The following is a 15,875-nucleotide window of genomic DNA, read 5'->3' as shown; positions in this document are numbered from 1 at the left end:
ATTTTCATTCCAATCCCAAAGAAAGGCAATGCCAAAGAATGCTCAAACTATCACACAATTACACTCATCTCACATGCTAGTAAAGTAATGCTTAAAATTCTCCAAGCCAGGCTTCAGCAATACATGAACCATGAACTTCCAGATGTTCAAACTGGTTTTAAAAAAGGCAGAGGAATCAGAGATCAAATTGCCAACATCTGCTGGCTCACCGAAAAAGCAAGAGAGTTCCAGAAAAACATCTATTTCTGCTTTATTGACTATGCCAAAGCCTTTGACTGTGTGGATCACAATCAACTGTGGAAAATTCTGAAAGAGATGGGCATACCCGACCACCTGACCTGCCTCTTGAGAAACCTATATGCAGGTTAGGAAGCAACAGTTAGAACTGGACATGGAACAACAGACTGGTTCCAAATAGGAAAAGGAGTACGTCAAGGCTGTATATTGTCACCCTGCTTATTTAACTTCTATGCAGAGTACATCATGAGAAACGCTGGGCTGGAAGAAGCACAAGCTGGAATCAAGATCACTGGGAGAAATATAAATAACCTCAGATATGCAGATGACACCACCCTTATGGCAGAAAGCGAAGAAGAACTAAAGAGCCTCTTGATGAAAGTGAAAGAGGAGAGTGAAAAAGTTGGCTTAAAGGTCAATATTCGGAAAACTAAGATCATGGCATCCGGTCCCAACACTTCATGGGAAATAGACGGGGAAACGGTGGAAACAGTGTCAGACTTTATTTTTCTTGGCTCCAAAATCACTGCAAATGGCGATTGCAGCCATGAAATTAAAAGATGCTTACTCCTTGGAAGGAAAGTTATGACCAACCTAGACAACATATTAAAAAGCAGAGACATAACTTTGTTAACAAAAGTCCATGTAATCAAGGCTATGGTTTTTCCAGTAGTCATGTATGAATGTGATAGTTGGACTATGAAGAAAGCTGAGCACTGAAGAATTGATGCTTTTGAACTGTGGTGTTGGAGAAGACTCTTGAGAGTCCCTTGGACTGCAAGGAGATCCAACCAGTCCATCCTAAAGGAGACCAGTCCTGGGTGTTCATTGGAGGGACTGATGTTGAAGCTGAAACTCCAATATTTTGGCCACCTGATGAGAAGAGCTGACTCATTTGAAAAGACCCTGATGCTCAGAAAGATTGAGGGCAGGAGGAGAAGGGAACAATAGAGGATGAGATGGTTGGATGGCATTACCAACTCAATGGACATGAGTTTGGGCAAACTCTGGGAGTTGGTGATGGACAGGGAGGCCTGGTGTGCTGCGGTTCGTGGGGTAGCAAAGAGTTGGACACAACTGAGCGACTGAACTGAACTGAACTAGAGATAAAGAAACTTGAGCTACTAGCTGGGAGTGAAAATATGAAATTAATCAATGAGTCTGAGCATAAAAATGCATACTAATTAACCATAGGAGTCAGAATGGCTCACAATCCATCACACAGAATGGATCTTGTTTGAATATCCTGACATAGTCGAAGAAAGACCTATCTGCCAGAAGGAGTTCTAGTTACCTATGGAAACAAAAACAAACCATAACAAATTCCCAAGTTCATAGTGAAAAGCATCCATGTGAGCACTGTGCAGGGGCTCAGGCATTGGAACTTGGGTTGCAGGCAGGAAACTTGTGTGTGCCAGACCCTTTATGAAACCACACCTATGGGTGAGATGGATTCAGAAGGGTAAGTAAAACTGATGCCAAGAGGCACGTGATTAATCCCTCCCTTTCCTCATTTAGGACTTCTCTGGTGGCTCAGACGGTAAAGCGACTGTCTACAATGTGGGAGACCCAGGTTCGATCCCTGGGTCCAGACGATCCCCTGGAGAAGGAAACGGCAATCCACTCCAGTACTATTGCCTGGAAAACCCCATGGACAGAGGAGCCTGGTAGGCTACAGTCCACGGGGTCGCATGAGTGACTTCACTCACTTTCATTTCCTCATTTAATGCTTATCAAGCAGCTCTCTGATAACCACATTGCTTGACCCCAGCCCTTGGAAGGGTGTGACTGTCTGTGACCTTTCACAGTGTTCCCACCTGTTGCACAGTGTCCAGCATACAGTAGGCAGCCTACATGGGGACTGAATAGACAATGCATGGACCATCTTGTCCACATGACCGTTACAGTTCTCCCTGCATCCTGCTGAACTACATGAAATGGTCACTCAAAAGATGATTTCAAATGGTCACTCAAAAGATGATTTCAAATGGTCACTACATGAAATGGCAGCTCAAAAGATGATTTCAAATGGTGCAACTTAATACACTGATAATTCTTATTATGGCTCAAGGATAGTTTACTTAGCATGAGACAATCTCGCGCAACCTGTCTTTGGGAACCAACAGGGAAAGCCTCTTAGATGGCAACGTCAGTGTCATTTAATAGAGACTAATTTCTATTAAATTTCATTGAATAGAGACAATTGCCACCTGATGCAAAGAGCTGACTCATTTGAAAAGACCCTGATGCTGGGAAAGATTGAGGGCAGGGGGAGAAAGGGACAAAAGAGGAGAGATGGTTAGATGGCATCACCGACTCAATGGACAGGGGTTTGGGTAGACTCCAGCAGTGGGTGATGGACAGGGAGGCCTGGCGTGCTGCAGTGCATGGGGTCACAAAGAGTCAGACACAATTGAGCGACTGAACTGAACTGAACTGAACTGAATCTCTTCAGAAGGAGAAGTGGGAGACATAGGATGAGATGGTAGGATGGCAGCAGTGATTCAATGGACGTGAACTTGGGCAAACTCTGGGAGATGGTGAAGGATAGCGAAGTCTGGTGCGCTGCAGTCCATGGGGTAGCAAAGAGTTGGACATGACTTGGTGACTGAACAACAGCAACAACGAATTTCTTCACAGTGGATAAGAGCTAAAGGAAAGCAGAGCTTGAGAAAAGAGAGCTCATCCCTGGCTGCCACAAACAGAAGACATTTCAAAGAGGAGGCAGCGTGGGCTTAAAGAATATATGGAAATTTCGATAACACAGATGAAGAGTTGAGAGAGGGATGGTTAAGACCTACAGCAAATGGGAAAGACCACCGCTAGAGGCAGGAAGGGACACAGTGCAGTAAACTGTGAATGATCAAGTCTGTGAAGGAAAAGCAATGAGAGAGGGGACTGGGAGGGCCAGCAAAGGCCAGATTGTACACAGTCTCTGATGTTAATTGAAAACATTAGCAAAAGGAGTCCCTTAAGGACTATGAGATGATTATGAAGATCATTCTGTTCTAGGCAAAATGAGCTGGAGAATGGAAGCAGGAGGCCAGCCAGGCAGCCAGCCCTCCTGAGAGTCTCTGATGGAGACCTCAAAGCAAACATAAGGTGGAAATGTCTTTTTTAAGATCGATGTGAGGAAGAACCACTACTTTCATTGATACAACTAATTCAGATTAATCAGCTAAGCAATGCATTAATCAGCTCATGCATCACCACCACCAACTCTTCTTCATCCTCATATTTCCAGAAAGATTATTTTTGCCAGGTCCTGAATTCATTTACTCCTAATAGCTATCCATGTGGCATGTATTATTATTTCCATTTTGTGGATGAGGAAACTGAGACTCAGAGAAGGAAAGTACAGACAGGGTCACATATCTCCTAAAGAGTTAGTATTAAGACCCAGAATTCCCTGACTCAAAAGCCTATGGCTGTCACAATGGAAAACAGTATGGTGATTCCTCAAAAAACTAAAAAGGGGGTTGCCATATGGTCTAGCAATCCCACTTCTAGGCATATATCCAGGCAAAACTATAATTCAAAAGATATATGCACACCTATGGTCATAGTAGCACTATTCAGAACAGCCAAGACATGGACGCAACCTAAGCGTCTATCAACAGATGAGTAGATAAAGATGTGGCGCATATACACAACGGACTATTAGTCATTTAAATGAGTGAAAGAGCGCTATTTGCAGGAACAGTGATGAAGCTAGAGAATATCATACTAAGCAGAGTAAGTCAGAAAGAGAAGATAAATACCATATATCACTTACTTATGGAATCTAAAATACAACGCAAATGAACTTATCTACCAAACAGAAACAGACAAAGATACAGAGAACCGACTTGTAGATGCCCGGAGATCAGGCGGCAGGGGGGGAGGAAAGGTGGAAGGCTTTGGGATGAGCAGATGCAAGCTATTATAAACAGGATAAATAGGTTGGATGAGCAACAAGGTCCTACTGCATAGCACTGGAAACTATACTCAATATCCTGTGATAAACCCTAATGGAAAAGAATATGAAAAAGAATATGTGTGTGTGTGTGTGTGTGTAACTGAGCCACCTTGCTGTACAAGAGAAATTACACAACACTGTAAATCAGCTATGTGTGCTGTGCTTAGCCACTCAGCTGTGTCCGACTCTCTGTGACCCCATGGACTGCAGCCCGCCAGGCTCCTCTGTCCATGGGATTCCCCAGGCAAGAACACTGGAGTGGGTTGCCATGTCCTCCTCCAGGGGATCTTCCCAACTCAGTGATCTAACTGAGGTCTCCTGCATTGCAGGCCGATTCTTTACCAACTGAGCCACCAGAGAAGCCCAAATCAACTGTACTTTAATACACTTGGTGCTCTGTGATGGCCTAGAGGGATGGGAGGGAGGCTCCAGAGGGAGGGGGTATAGGTATACTTACAGCTGATTCATGTTGCACGGCAGAAACCAATACAACATTGTAAAGCAATTATCCTCCAATTAAAAATAAATTTAAAAACCAGATAACTAATAAGGACCTATGTATAGCACAGGGAATACTATTCCACACTCTATAATGACCTACATGGGAAAAGAATCTAAAAAAGAGTGCTTATATGTATAACTGACTCGCTTTGCCATACAGCAGAAAGTAACGCAATTGTAAATCATCTATACTTCAACAAAAAAATTAAAAAAAAAGAAAGAGCCCATGGCTGTCAAAGTGGAGGACAGTCAGAGACAGGTATAGTTTTGGAAAAGTAGTCCAGGGCCAGCACCTCCCGGGGGCAGGAGGAAGATGGCAAAGGCCAACACCCAGGTGCCCCATTGCAGAAATGAAGATTCCATGCTGATTCCACAGTGAAGTCCCCTAGGGTCCTACCTTGCTTTCTCCTTCAATGACAATGACAGGCACAGAAGTGGCAGGCCAGCGGTGTTTGGCTGGAAGGGGCTTGTCACAATTCCATAGAACTATGATCTGAAAGGGATAAGGGGTCATCAGATGGCTTGGTAAGGCTGGATTTACATAGGCTTCCAACCCAACATTTCTTCTTTAAGACACAGAGAGAGAGAAAGAGAGAAGATGGTATTCTAAGCAAGGCAGACAGGCAGACCTCAAAACTGTATTTAAAGTGAGTCCACTCCACTCTATACACCTGAAACTAACATAACACTGTAAAACAACTATACTCCAAAAAAATTTTTTTTTAGTGAGGCTACTCCCACACAATCCCCAGAACCCCATTACTCTAACAACCAGAGAGAGGGGACAAGAAGGGTAACCTAATAAAACCTATGTCAAGTGGGTAGGAGAAGGCTGGGGAGGAAAGAAGGCATGCCAGGGTTGTTGGCTCTTAAAAAAGTGGTTTTCTAAATTCTGGTGTCTTATGATGACGAGGAAGATAACAGCCTTGATCAAACTAAAGAAAAATGCACATTGAACATCTGCTATGAACTTGCACTACAGCAGGCAATGTGGGAGAAGGAAGAGAATTCAAGATCTGACTGGCGTGAGCTCGTGTTTTGGATTCTCCAGGATGGCAGCTTATTTCCTGTGACCTTATTATTGCCAATAAATGTGTTTAGCCCCCAAATGCAGACTTCAATGTGACTCCATTCTCTTCTCATATGTAAACCTTCTCGTGTAATTTACCATTCAGAAAAACCACTGTTAAGAGTAGGAGAGCAATGCTAATTTGGAAAACACTGTTACCATAGATATCATCTTTTGCTCCCAATTTTATAATTAGTCACGGCGGCTGTGAAAGAAAAGTTGACGCCTCCTGACGCCAACGAGTCAGTTTCTGCTGTTGAAGCTTAGTTTTCTGGGGCCTTTCAGGGGCCTTTCTGAAGTTCGTTTTTCACTTTGACACTTAAAGATGAAATAACGTGTGTATATATTCTTTAAAGAGTGTGTTGGGGGACTTCCCTGGTGGTCCAGTGGTTAAGGCTCCTCACTTCCACTGCAGGGGGTGTGGGTTTGATCCCTGGTCAGGGAACTAAGATCCCACATGCCATGGAGCATGGCCAGGAAATTCAAAAAAAAAAAAAAAAGAAATAATGCCACTTGCAGCAACATGAATGGACCTAGAGATTATCACACTAAGTGAAGAAAGTCAGAAAGAGAAAGACAAATACCATACAGTACTACTTATATGTGGACTCTTAACAGCAAAAAAAAAGTGTTGGTATATATTTCACTTTACCCCAGAGCAAAGATCTCTTTGTAACCTACTCATTACCTGTACCAGATTTCACTTCCAAGAATCTCTAAGCTGATGAAAAAGGAGTGACAAGGCATGACAAACGAAAGGGGAGTAACAGGGCAGGACGTGAGATGAGGCCCTGGGAGCCAGTGTGTAGCAGGGAAGGAGTGGGGGGTCTCCGGTCCACTAAGCGGCAGGGCGCAGGCACTGGGTCAACCCGCCCTACCTCCCCACTCACCTGGGCACAGTACTGGGACTTGGCTGCAGCCACGAGGAGTTTCAACACTGGCTGGGACTGAGAGACCAGGGGGGTCACCGCGTGGATGACTGCAGTGAACTTGGAGGGGGGCTTTAAACCTGAAAGAGCAAGGGCAGAGCAACCTAATGAAGCACTGAGAAACAAGACTTCGAAAATTATTCCTCTCTGCCCCATCGCCTCACCCCAGAGCTAATGTTCCCTTCTAGCATATTTTTCCTCTGACTCTTATGTCTTGACAGAACAAAAACAAGGTGAAAAGCTGCTAGTGAACTGCTGCCTGAGTTTAGAGACCTGGGTAATTTACAGTTCAAGGCCCATTTCCAGATTTTTCCTTTGATGGCCTTTTCCTTCCTCCCTCAGGGATACATCTTTGATCTCCCTTTTGCTTTTTAGGCACCCAGAGTCTAATTATACACACACACATAACAGTACTCACTACTCTTTACTCAAGAAAGGGTATAACTCTAGTTACTTACATCCTAGGCTGGATTTTAGTAAATGTGCTCTCTCTTCCAGGGTATTTGCATATATCCTATTCTTAGTAATGTAGTTAAAGGGCATTTAGGTTGCTTCCATGTCTTGGCTATTGTAAATAGTGCTGCCTTGAATGCTGGGGTGCCTGTATCTTTTTAAATTATGGTTTTCTCCAGATATATGCCCAGGAGTAAGATTGTTGGGTCACAATGGTAGCTCTTTTTTTTATTTTTTAAGGGACCTGCATACTGTTCTCCATAGTGGCTGCACCAGTTTACATTCCCACCAACAGGGTAAGAGGATTCTCTTTTCTCCATACCCTCTCCAGCATTTAACTGTTTGCAGGTGTTTTAGATGATGTCCATTCTGACTGGTATGAGGTGATACCTCATTGTAGTTTTGATCTGCATTTCTCTAATAACTGGTGGTGTTGAGCATCTTTTCATGTGTTTTACAGCCATCTGTATGTCTTCTTTGCAGAAATGATTATTTAGATTTCCTGCCCACTTTTTGATTGGATTGTTTGTTTCTTTGATATTGAGCTGCATGAGCTGTTTGTATATTTTGGAGATTAATCTCTTATTGGTTGCTGGCTTTGCAAATATTTTCTCCTATGCTGCCATTTTGAAGGGTTTTTGCCTGATCGCTACTATTTCAGATAACAACCAGCAAGTGGTCAAGGTTAAAAGGCCAACATCCAGAGCCTAAGTGTCTAGTTCTGAAGCCCAGTTCCATTACTGAGTGGTGGTAGGATCATTACTTAACCCTCTGCGTTTCCACAGCAGTGAAACGGGACTGATGGCAACAGCCACAAAGTTACAGGGTTGTTATGAGAACAAATTTAAATGAGTTAATGCATACAGAGCCTTTAAAACAGGACCTGAAAACACCAAGTGCTCAGCATGAGCTCACCACCATCATCACCATCATTGTCACCATCATCATTATTTTGGGGTGGAAGTTGCTCTACTCCCAAGAAATCTCTTCTTTATGTAGCAGGGAAACACAGCTGAGAGAAAAAGCATGTGGTTCAGACCTCTGCCAACTGTGTGCTCTGAAGCCCAAGGTGGAAAGGTATCATACACGTGCAAAATAACAACTGCCACCAAAGAGAAAGCAGTGAGATGGCTTTTTCTCCAAATGAGTCTTTTCATGAGAACTCACAGAGAAACAGGAGCCAGGTTAAAAGCCTCTTAAAACTTCATTAGTGGGGACATATGTACACCTATAGCTAATTAAAGTTGATGTATCCAGAAATCAAAGCAATATTATAAAGCAATCATGGTTCAATTAAAAAAAAAAGAATTAAAAAAAGCAGTCTAAAAAATATTAATACTATGGTAGAGCTCTTATTAGACTATTAGAATAAGCAGTATTTATTGATGATAGAACAGCTTTTTTCTTGGAGGGGAGGGGTCGTACTGCCAATAAACTTGTTTAACATTTAAAACAAAAAGAATAAATGTGAAATCCAAAATGCATCATGAATTATAATTTAAAAAACAAATTAAAATTTAAAAAAACTTCATTAGTATAGACCCACTAATTTCACATTTTAGCAGTTTAAATATGAACAAGACAGTGAAAGGACACTGAAGTTAAGCTTTGAGAGTGACTGATAAAGGTAAGAATTACAATGTATACCTCAAAGAATTATATGGATCTTTTGCAGAGAAAATTACATCATTTGACTAGTATTTCAGTTTCACGTTGGAAAGAAACTAGCTTTCCCACTAGTGAAATACACATTTAAGGCTTTGCCAAGTAAGACGAATAAATATGATGTAGGGGGTTCCCTTAACAGTAAGGACAAGTCACTGCTTTTAGACTTTCCTGTAATGGTTTAAGAAGCAACATTTACACACTTCTAATGTACTAACTCGACTAACTCCACACAAAATCTGGAGTCTTCTTGCCACATCAACTTGCAGGATGCTTTATTATCCCAAGGTTTCTCAAATTTGGAACTGTGACTGACGGGAAATGTCTAAGATGTTACCAACATTAGAGCAAACGGGGCTCCAAATACTGGGGCAGCCAAAAAGTTTGTTCAGGTTTTTCCATAAGATGGTGCAGAAAAACCCAAATGAACTTTTTGGCCAGCCCAATGCATGAATGTCTATGGCGATAACGGTAGCCTTTTGTAAAGCTTCATCTCTCTGCCTGTTTCCTTTTCCTCATTATGACCATCCTATAAGTTGCCTGGAGAAGGAAATGGCAAGCTACTCCAACATTCTTGACTGAAAAATTCCAGATGACCTTGGTGGGCTACAGTCCGTGAGTTCGCAAAGAGCAGGACACGACTCAGCGACTGAGTGCAAAAGCTGCTTGAGAGCAGAGCTTATATCTCCTTTGACTTTTTATTCCTACCACCTAGCACTGCATTAACACGCACAGAAGAGGAGCATCATAAATGCAGAATGAAGTACATAAGTTTCTCCTCTGTCCTATATTCTTAAAACTTTTCCCTCTCCCTTTATTAGTTTGGTTTTTCTTTGATCTGAGACAGAGATGTTAGGATCGTGGAGAAAAAAAAAAATGTAGGAAGAGCTCTCTTAGATTCATTTTAGACATGATAAGACTCAAAATTATAGCAAACTCATTGTCATGTTGGGGCTTCCCTGGTGGCTCAGACAGTAAAAAATCCACCTGCAGTGCAGGAGACCTGGGTTTGATCCTTGGGTTGGGAAGATTCCCCTGCAGAAAGGAATGGCAAAACACTCCAGTATTCTGGTCTGGAGAATTCCACGGACAAAGGAGCCTGGCAGGCTACAGTCCATGGGGTTGCAAAAGAGTAGGACATGACTGAGCAACTTTCACTTAGATTACTTAAATTGTCATGTTCAGAATGATCTGTAATTTGGGGAGCCTTCTTCTTAAAAAGCAATGACTCTACTAAACGTCAAGAACAGTGGCTCAGATCAGGAATGAGTTTTTCACTTTGCAAGGCTCTGCTGGATTTGTAATTCATGACCTTGATAAACCATTTAGGATAGGGCTCTAGAAAGCAGTCTCCAACACAGGGTGTTACAAAGACACTGCGATGGAATAAAAAAATTGAGGGACTTCAGTTCCGGACAACATTTGGAGGGTAAACCAGAATAGCTCCAGGGAAGGCATTCACTTACCTAAATTAGCATAGTAGTAAGGGAAATCTCCCAGATAAGATGAATACTGTGGTAGGACGAACAATCCCCCAGGATGTTTGTTCCATATTAAACTGTTGCGTGATATGTGCTTGAATATTCTGTCCTGAATAATCTAGAAAACAAAAACATTGGCATATGGTGAGGAGGAGACTCTGATGATATCTAATGAGGAACACATTCAGGCCAAATTTGAGGGTTGATGCCAGTAAAAGTACTGGGTCTACCCCCACCCTCCATTCTCCAATGATAAAAATGTCTGGGATACATAGAAAGTGATCGAGTGTTGGAAGAGAAGGAGAGAGAGAAAGGAAAGAGGTGGTTAATCCAATTGTCTAATTATACTTCAGTTTCACCATAAATTCTGTCTTGTCTTTCTATGGTTAAGTCCGTGCTCCTTTCAAAGTAGAGTGTGTAGAAAAGTTATTTTCCTTAATGGCTGATCTTCCAGCATGAAGATCTGGTTCTCAGTGCACGGAGATGTCCATGTAGAGATTGAGCTGGGAGCATCTTGAGGGCATGCACGTTCTATAAGCAGCTGAGGTTTTGATCTGTTCCTTTAATTCAGGAGGCAAGTTTATTTGTTTGACATAGCTTCACTGCCCTTTCAAATTCAATTGTAGGACTTTGGGGGACTCGTTAGCTGCAGTTTTTCTAACTTTAATCTCAGAAAGTAGTGAGTTAACTAACAATTGCTCAAAACAACCTAGATAATAGGACAAAAACCATGGCATATGAAGACTAATAATAGCCAAGCTAGTTCATTAGTTTCTTTGGACTTGAAGACCTTGCAGATCATTAAATTCTACATTTAGAGTCAAATATTCCCCCATCCTGAATCATTTGTCAGATGAATGTGATTAGTCTACTTTACAGATTTCTCTCTGTGACTTTCAAACTCTTGTAATTATACCATCTACTCATTAAGATATGATTTGGCAAATAATTAACTTGATACAGAATTTCAAATTTTCAGCAATTTGTATGTGTGTGTGTGTGTGCTTAAAAAAGAGAAAAAGCCTAGTATATATCTCTAGAGATTTAAGACCAAAATCATCATTTTCCGGGTCCTCATTTAATGCAATGTGATTTAAGTACAGACCATTTTAAATGGAGTTGTATTATTTGCTAAGGTTATTACCACCCTCATCTCATCCCACATGGTGACTAGACAAGTAATAAAGTGAGCTACATTTATCTTTACAAACCTTATCATGTTTACATTTTTTAATAAGAGAAGAAAGGAAGCAAGGAGGAAATTTAGAACTCAAATATCTTAGTTCAATGATTTCTGCAGTTTCTTTTTTCCTTAGATCAAAACTTCTTGTTTTATATGACTTGGCAGAGGTTTCAAATTTGGGGAAGATTTTAGAAACTTCACTCAAATGTTAATGTTTGTTCTTTGCGGTACAACAGAGATATGTTAAAATGCTGTTGTCTAGGCATTAATTATAAGAAAATTGTCATGGTTGTGAAGAGATTTTACATGGTTTGCAATTCCACTTTGTACACCATTTATTCCAGTTTTTAATTATTTGTACTTTCCTATTCTACTGTCTATTTATTTTCCTTTATAGGTTTTCATTCAGGTCCTTTTTTTTTTGCTTTCCAAATTTATACACCTTCAAGCATGTGGCCACTTAAATTCTGGATATCAAGACACAGAACACATTGATAGAAGACTGTCATAAATCCAACCTACATACAAGTGACACAGAACTCAGAGATGTCACAAATTGAATCCCCATTCACTTTGTGTCTCTGGATGGTATGATTCTCAGTGTCGACTCTTTGGTTCAGTATCACAACACTGCCATCTTTTTGAATTCAGGGATATGATAAGTCATAGTATTCTTCTGAAATACCAAAAAGCACTTTATATGCTCTTCAAACAGATCTTGACAGGGCAATATCAAAAAAGGTAGAAGCGCAATAACACATGTTGAATATAATCCAGGTCAAGCAATTTGCCACCTTTATGACTTACCATCCTCATGTGTAATAAGCAGTAAAATATCACATTAATTACAACAATCTCCAGAATCTGTTAGGAATAGTTGTCTAAGTCTTCATACCTATGACTTCTTTTTTTTTTTTCCCTAAAAAATAAAAAATCTCATTCCTGTGTTCATTGTCTAAGCATAGATTTTCCCATTTTTACACAGCTATACCACCATAGGTATTATATATTACAGATCTTTCCATATTATTAATAGTATTCATGTTTTACTTATCCTAAATGACCAATAATAATGCAATTATTTCCATGCAAATCAGTGAATATGTTTATGAGCTAAAACTTGCCACATTTAGGACTGATGCCTTAAGATTTTGTCAAAGGGTATGAACACTTTAAAGGCTGTTCTTAAGTATTGCCAACTGTCTTTCTGAAAGGTTGATATCAACTTGGCTTATCAAAAGTTTGACAGAGTACGGATCTTATTTTACCAAATAGAAAGGTCATTTTGTCCCTCTCCTAATGCCTAAGTCTCCCTAATGTTAAACTGGACAGCTTCCTGGATCCTTGGTACTCACTCTTAATTGTTGCGGACAAAGACATCATATTTAAAGGTTGGATACTATAAAGAAAATCAAAACACACAATCAAAAAAATGTACACAATTTTTTTCCCCTTATAGCCCCACAGGGTATCTTCAGTAAGGATAGCATTTCTTATTAATGTGAATTCAAAGGGAAGAATGACAGGCTCCTTATTTTTCATTGTTATGTGCCATCTATTTTTAAAATAATGGACTATTGGTTACAGGTTACAGTCATTCGAGGTGACCCTGACTCGGTCTTTTGACAAATTCAGTGTTGCCTAATACATGCAGGGCTGCCATATGCCCCCTTGCTCCAAACTAAAGCAATCTTCTATTTCTATTCTCTCACTGATTTTAAATTTTCATTGTACAGCAGCATCAGCAATACTATGGTCTGAATGTGTACGGTTAAAGATAAGTGAAGAGAGAAACGGAGACTCCTTCATAGAACTTCACTTTAAATTGTGATTTCCAAGCTACCATGAGCTGTTCTCATGTGTTATGACAATTTCATGGCCTTTTCTTTTGCTCAGCCTGATTCCGACTGAGTTCCTAGGGTTCAGCCCTTCCTTAGTGCCAAGTTACTGTCATACAATATTCTGACAAATAATGGAATCCATGAGCATTATTTTTGCAGCATTTTATCACTGTCCCTATCCTTACTTCTCAATCTGCACCAAAAAACAAGCTCCAAAGAGCCTAGCTCTTACTAAATAGCTCCTTATTTCTAAGGTGCAGAATTCGGAAATTTCAATCAGACTGGAAATACTAGCCAAATCCCAAGCAGGACAGAGTGCAACACAGTCGAATGTATGCACAACTTGACCCTGGTGTTAGAGAGAAGGACGAAGCACCCTGTTTCCAATTTTATCTAAGCACTACTACAACTCTAAGGCTCATAATCTCCAAAGAGCAAGTAATTCCCTTCCCGTGACCCAGAATACAGCACGGAAGCAAGAAAGAGCCTGAGTGTAGAACATCCCCTTAGCAAGAGACCTTCGAATCTACGCTGTCCAAGGGTAATGCTGAATAATCCTCAGACAGCAGGCACTCCAGCAGGGACTGAAGAATTCAACATTATCCAAGTGCTAAGCCAAGTAGGAATTTTTGATTTGTGATAGTTAAATCGTTCTTATGAGCATGTTGGCTGTTTATCTGTGTATGTGGATGGTATTTTCTGCTATTTTTCTCTGTTTTTCTGTTTACATTGGATCCTGGGGTAATCTGAGCTCTGATTTAAAAAGGGAAACTGGATGGTATCTCTCATGCAATTCAGTTGAGAGGTCAAACTGTTACAATCCAATTTTGGAACTATATGAGGAGATTTTGACAGTTGCTATAAATTTGAATGAAGTATATGGTTTGTAGTGTTTTAAAAACAACTGTGTTTTCTCTAAAGAACTGCCTGGCTCAGATCCAAGGAGAAGTAGGCCTTTCCAGGCACAGAGATGAAAACAGCTTGGCTTAAGATCCTATGCTGATGAATATAACATATCCAACTGCTATTATAAGATAATTGAGCACTGCTAAGTTAGCAGGCAAGAGACCAGGGCTATGCAATAAACCATACTCAAAAGAAATGTAATTAATGAAATACCATCTTTCATCTGGCAAATTAGCAAAGTTGTGCATGTGTGTTTTAATTATGATCCTGAAGGTTGATAAGGTTACAGTGAAAGAGGGTCGTCCCCAGATGGCTTGTGGGGATCTAGATGGATACAACCTTTCTGAAGAGTAATTTGGCAATACGTATCATGTGCCTTAGTCATGCTTGGCCCCTTGGCCTGAGTAATCCTATTTCAAGGACTCCATTCTAAAGAGATAGTCTAAGATACATGTGGAAAGTCATTGATTGGATAAAGGGCTATCTCTATCTAAAAAAAAAAAAAAAAAAAAAAAAGAATGAATGAATTAGAGACAACAGTAACAGTCAACAATAGCAGGTCAGTTAATAAATAGAGTTTCACCAAGAGATGAAATATAGGGTGAAGAAATGAAAGCACGTGGTCTCAGTGTATAGCCAAAGATGCATAAAAGTGGCGTGTGGAAACACTGAGGAAAGAACAACTTAAGAAATATATTGCAGGAACTCCCTAGTGGTCCACTGGTTAGGACTCCATGTTCTTACTGTCAAGGGCCTGGGTTCAATCCCTCGTCTGAGAACCAAGATCCCATAAGCTGTGTGGTGTGGCCAAAAAAAAAAAAAAAAAAAACCTCAAATAAAAATGTAAAAAAAAAAAAAATTGTATTGGGACAACTACAGAACAATTGGTCCAAAAAAAAAAAAAGGATGGTTTAGGTTTTTCAACACAGATCATATCCAAAGCAAATTGGATTAAAAAAATTAATTGCCTATATTCCAGTACAAAATACAAAGCTTTAAAAAAAGTGTGTGGGACCATGCTAAGTTGCTTCAGTCATGTCCAACTCTCTACGACCCTATGGACCATAGCCTGCCAAGCTCCTCTGTCCATGGGATTCTCCAGGCAAGAATACTGAAGTAGGTTGCTATTTCCTCCTCCAGGGAAATCTTCCCAACCCAGGGATCGAACCCACATCTCTTACATCTCCAGTATTGGCAAGCAGGTTCTTTACCACCAGCACCACCTGGGAAGCCCCAACATGAAAATAAATACTAGAAAATACGTATGTGTAGGTTATGCATAAATAAAATTATGTGCCTTTTCTATTTGCTTAGTAGCAAATAGAAAAGGCACAAGTGAAAAGGCTTTCCAATCATAAACAAACTCCTTTGGCCACCTCATGCGAAGAGTTGACTCTTTGGGAAAGACTGATGCTGGGAGGGATTCGGGGCAGGAGGAGAAGGGGATGACAGAGGATGAGATGGCTGGATGGCATCACCGACTCGATGGGCGTGAGTCTGAGTGAACTCCGGGAGATGGTGATGGACAGGGAGGCCTAGGGGTACTGCGATTCATGGGGTCTCAAAGAGTCGGACATGACTGAGCGACTGAACTGAACTGATGGTGAAGGTGAAAAAAATAAAAATAATTAAAATAAGTTCTCTCATATACG

The 15,875-nt window shown here is 40.7% G+C and overlaps 1 protein-coding gene across 1 annotated transcript in view; it reads right to left on the bottom strand.

Moving 5' to 3' along the window:
• EXT1 (exostosin glycosyltransferase 1) overlaps window positions 1-15,875 on the bottom strand; it is a 316,914-nt gene that overhangs the window by 16,539 nt on the left and 284,500 nt on the right. The window contains exons 5-7 of the mRNA XM_040261810.1: window positions 10,279-10,411; window positions 6,656-6,774; window positions 5,094-5,189 (exon numbers count right to left, since the gene is read on the bottom strand). Of these exons, the coding sequence (XP_040117744.1) occupies window positions 5,094-5,189; window positions 6,656-6,774; window positions 10,279-10,411 (348 nt within the window). The remainder of the gene's footprint in view (window positions 1-5,093; window positions 5,190-6,655; window positions 6,775-10,278; window positions 10,412-15,875) is intronic.

Source organism: Oryx dammah, unplaced genomic scaffold (assembly GCF_014754425.2).
Source record: "Oryx dammah isolate SB20612 unplaced genomic scaffold, SCBI_Odam_1.1 HiC_scaffold_19, whole genome shotgun sequence".
NCBI classification, from domain to species: domain Eukaryota; kingdom Metazoa; phylum Chordata; class Mammalia; order Artiodactyla; family Bovidae; genus Oryx; species Oryx dammah.
Note: the sequence above shows the minus strand (reverse complement) of the source record. Positions and strands in the feature narration are given on the sequence as shown.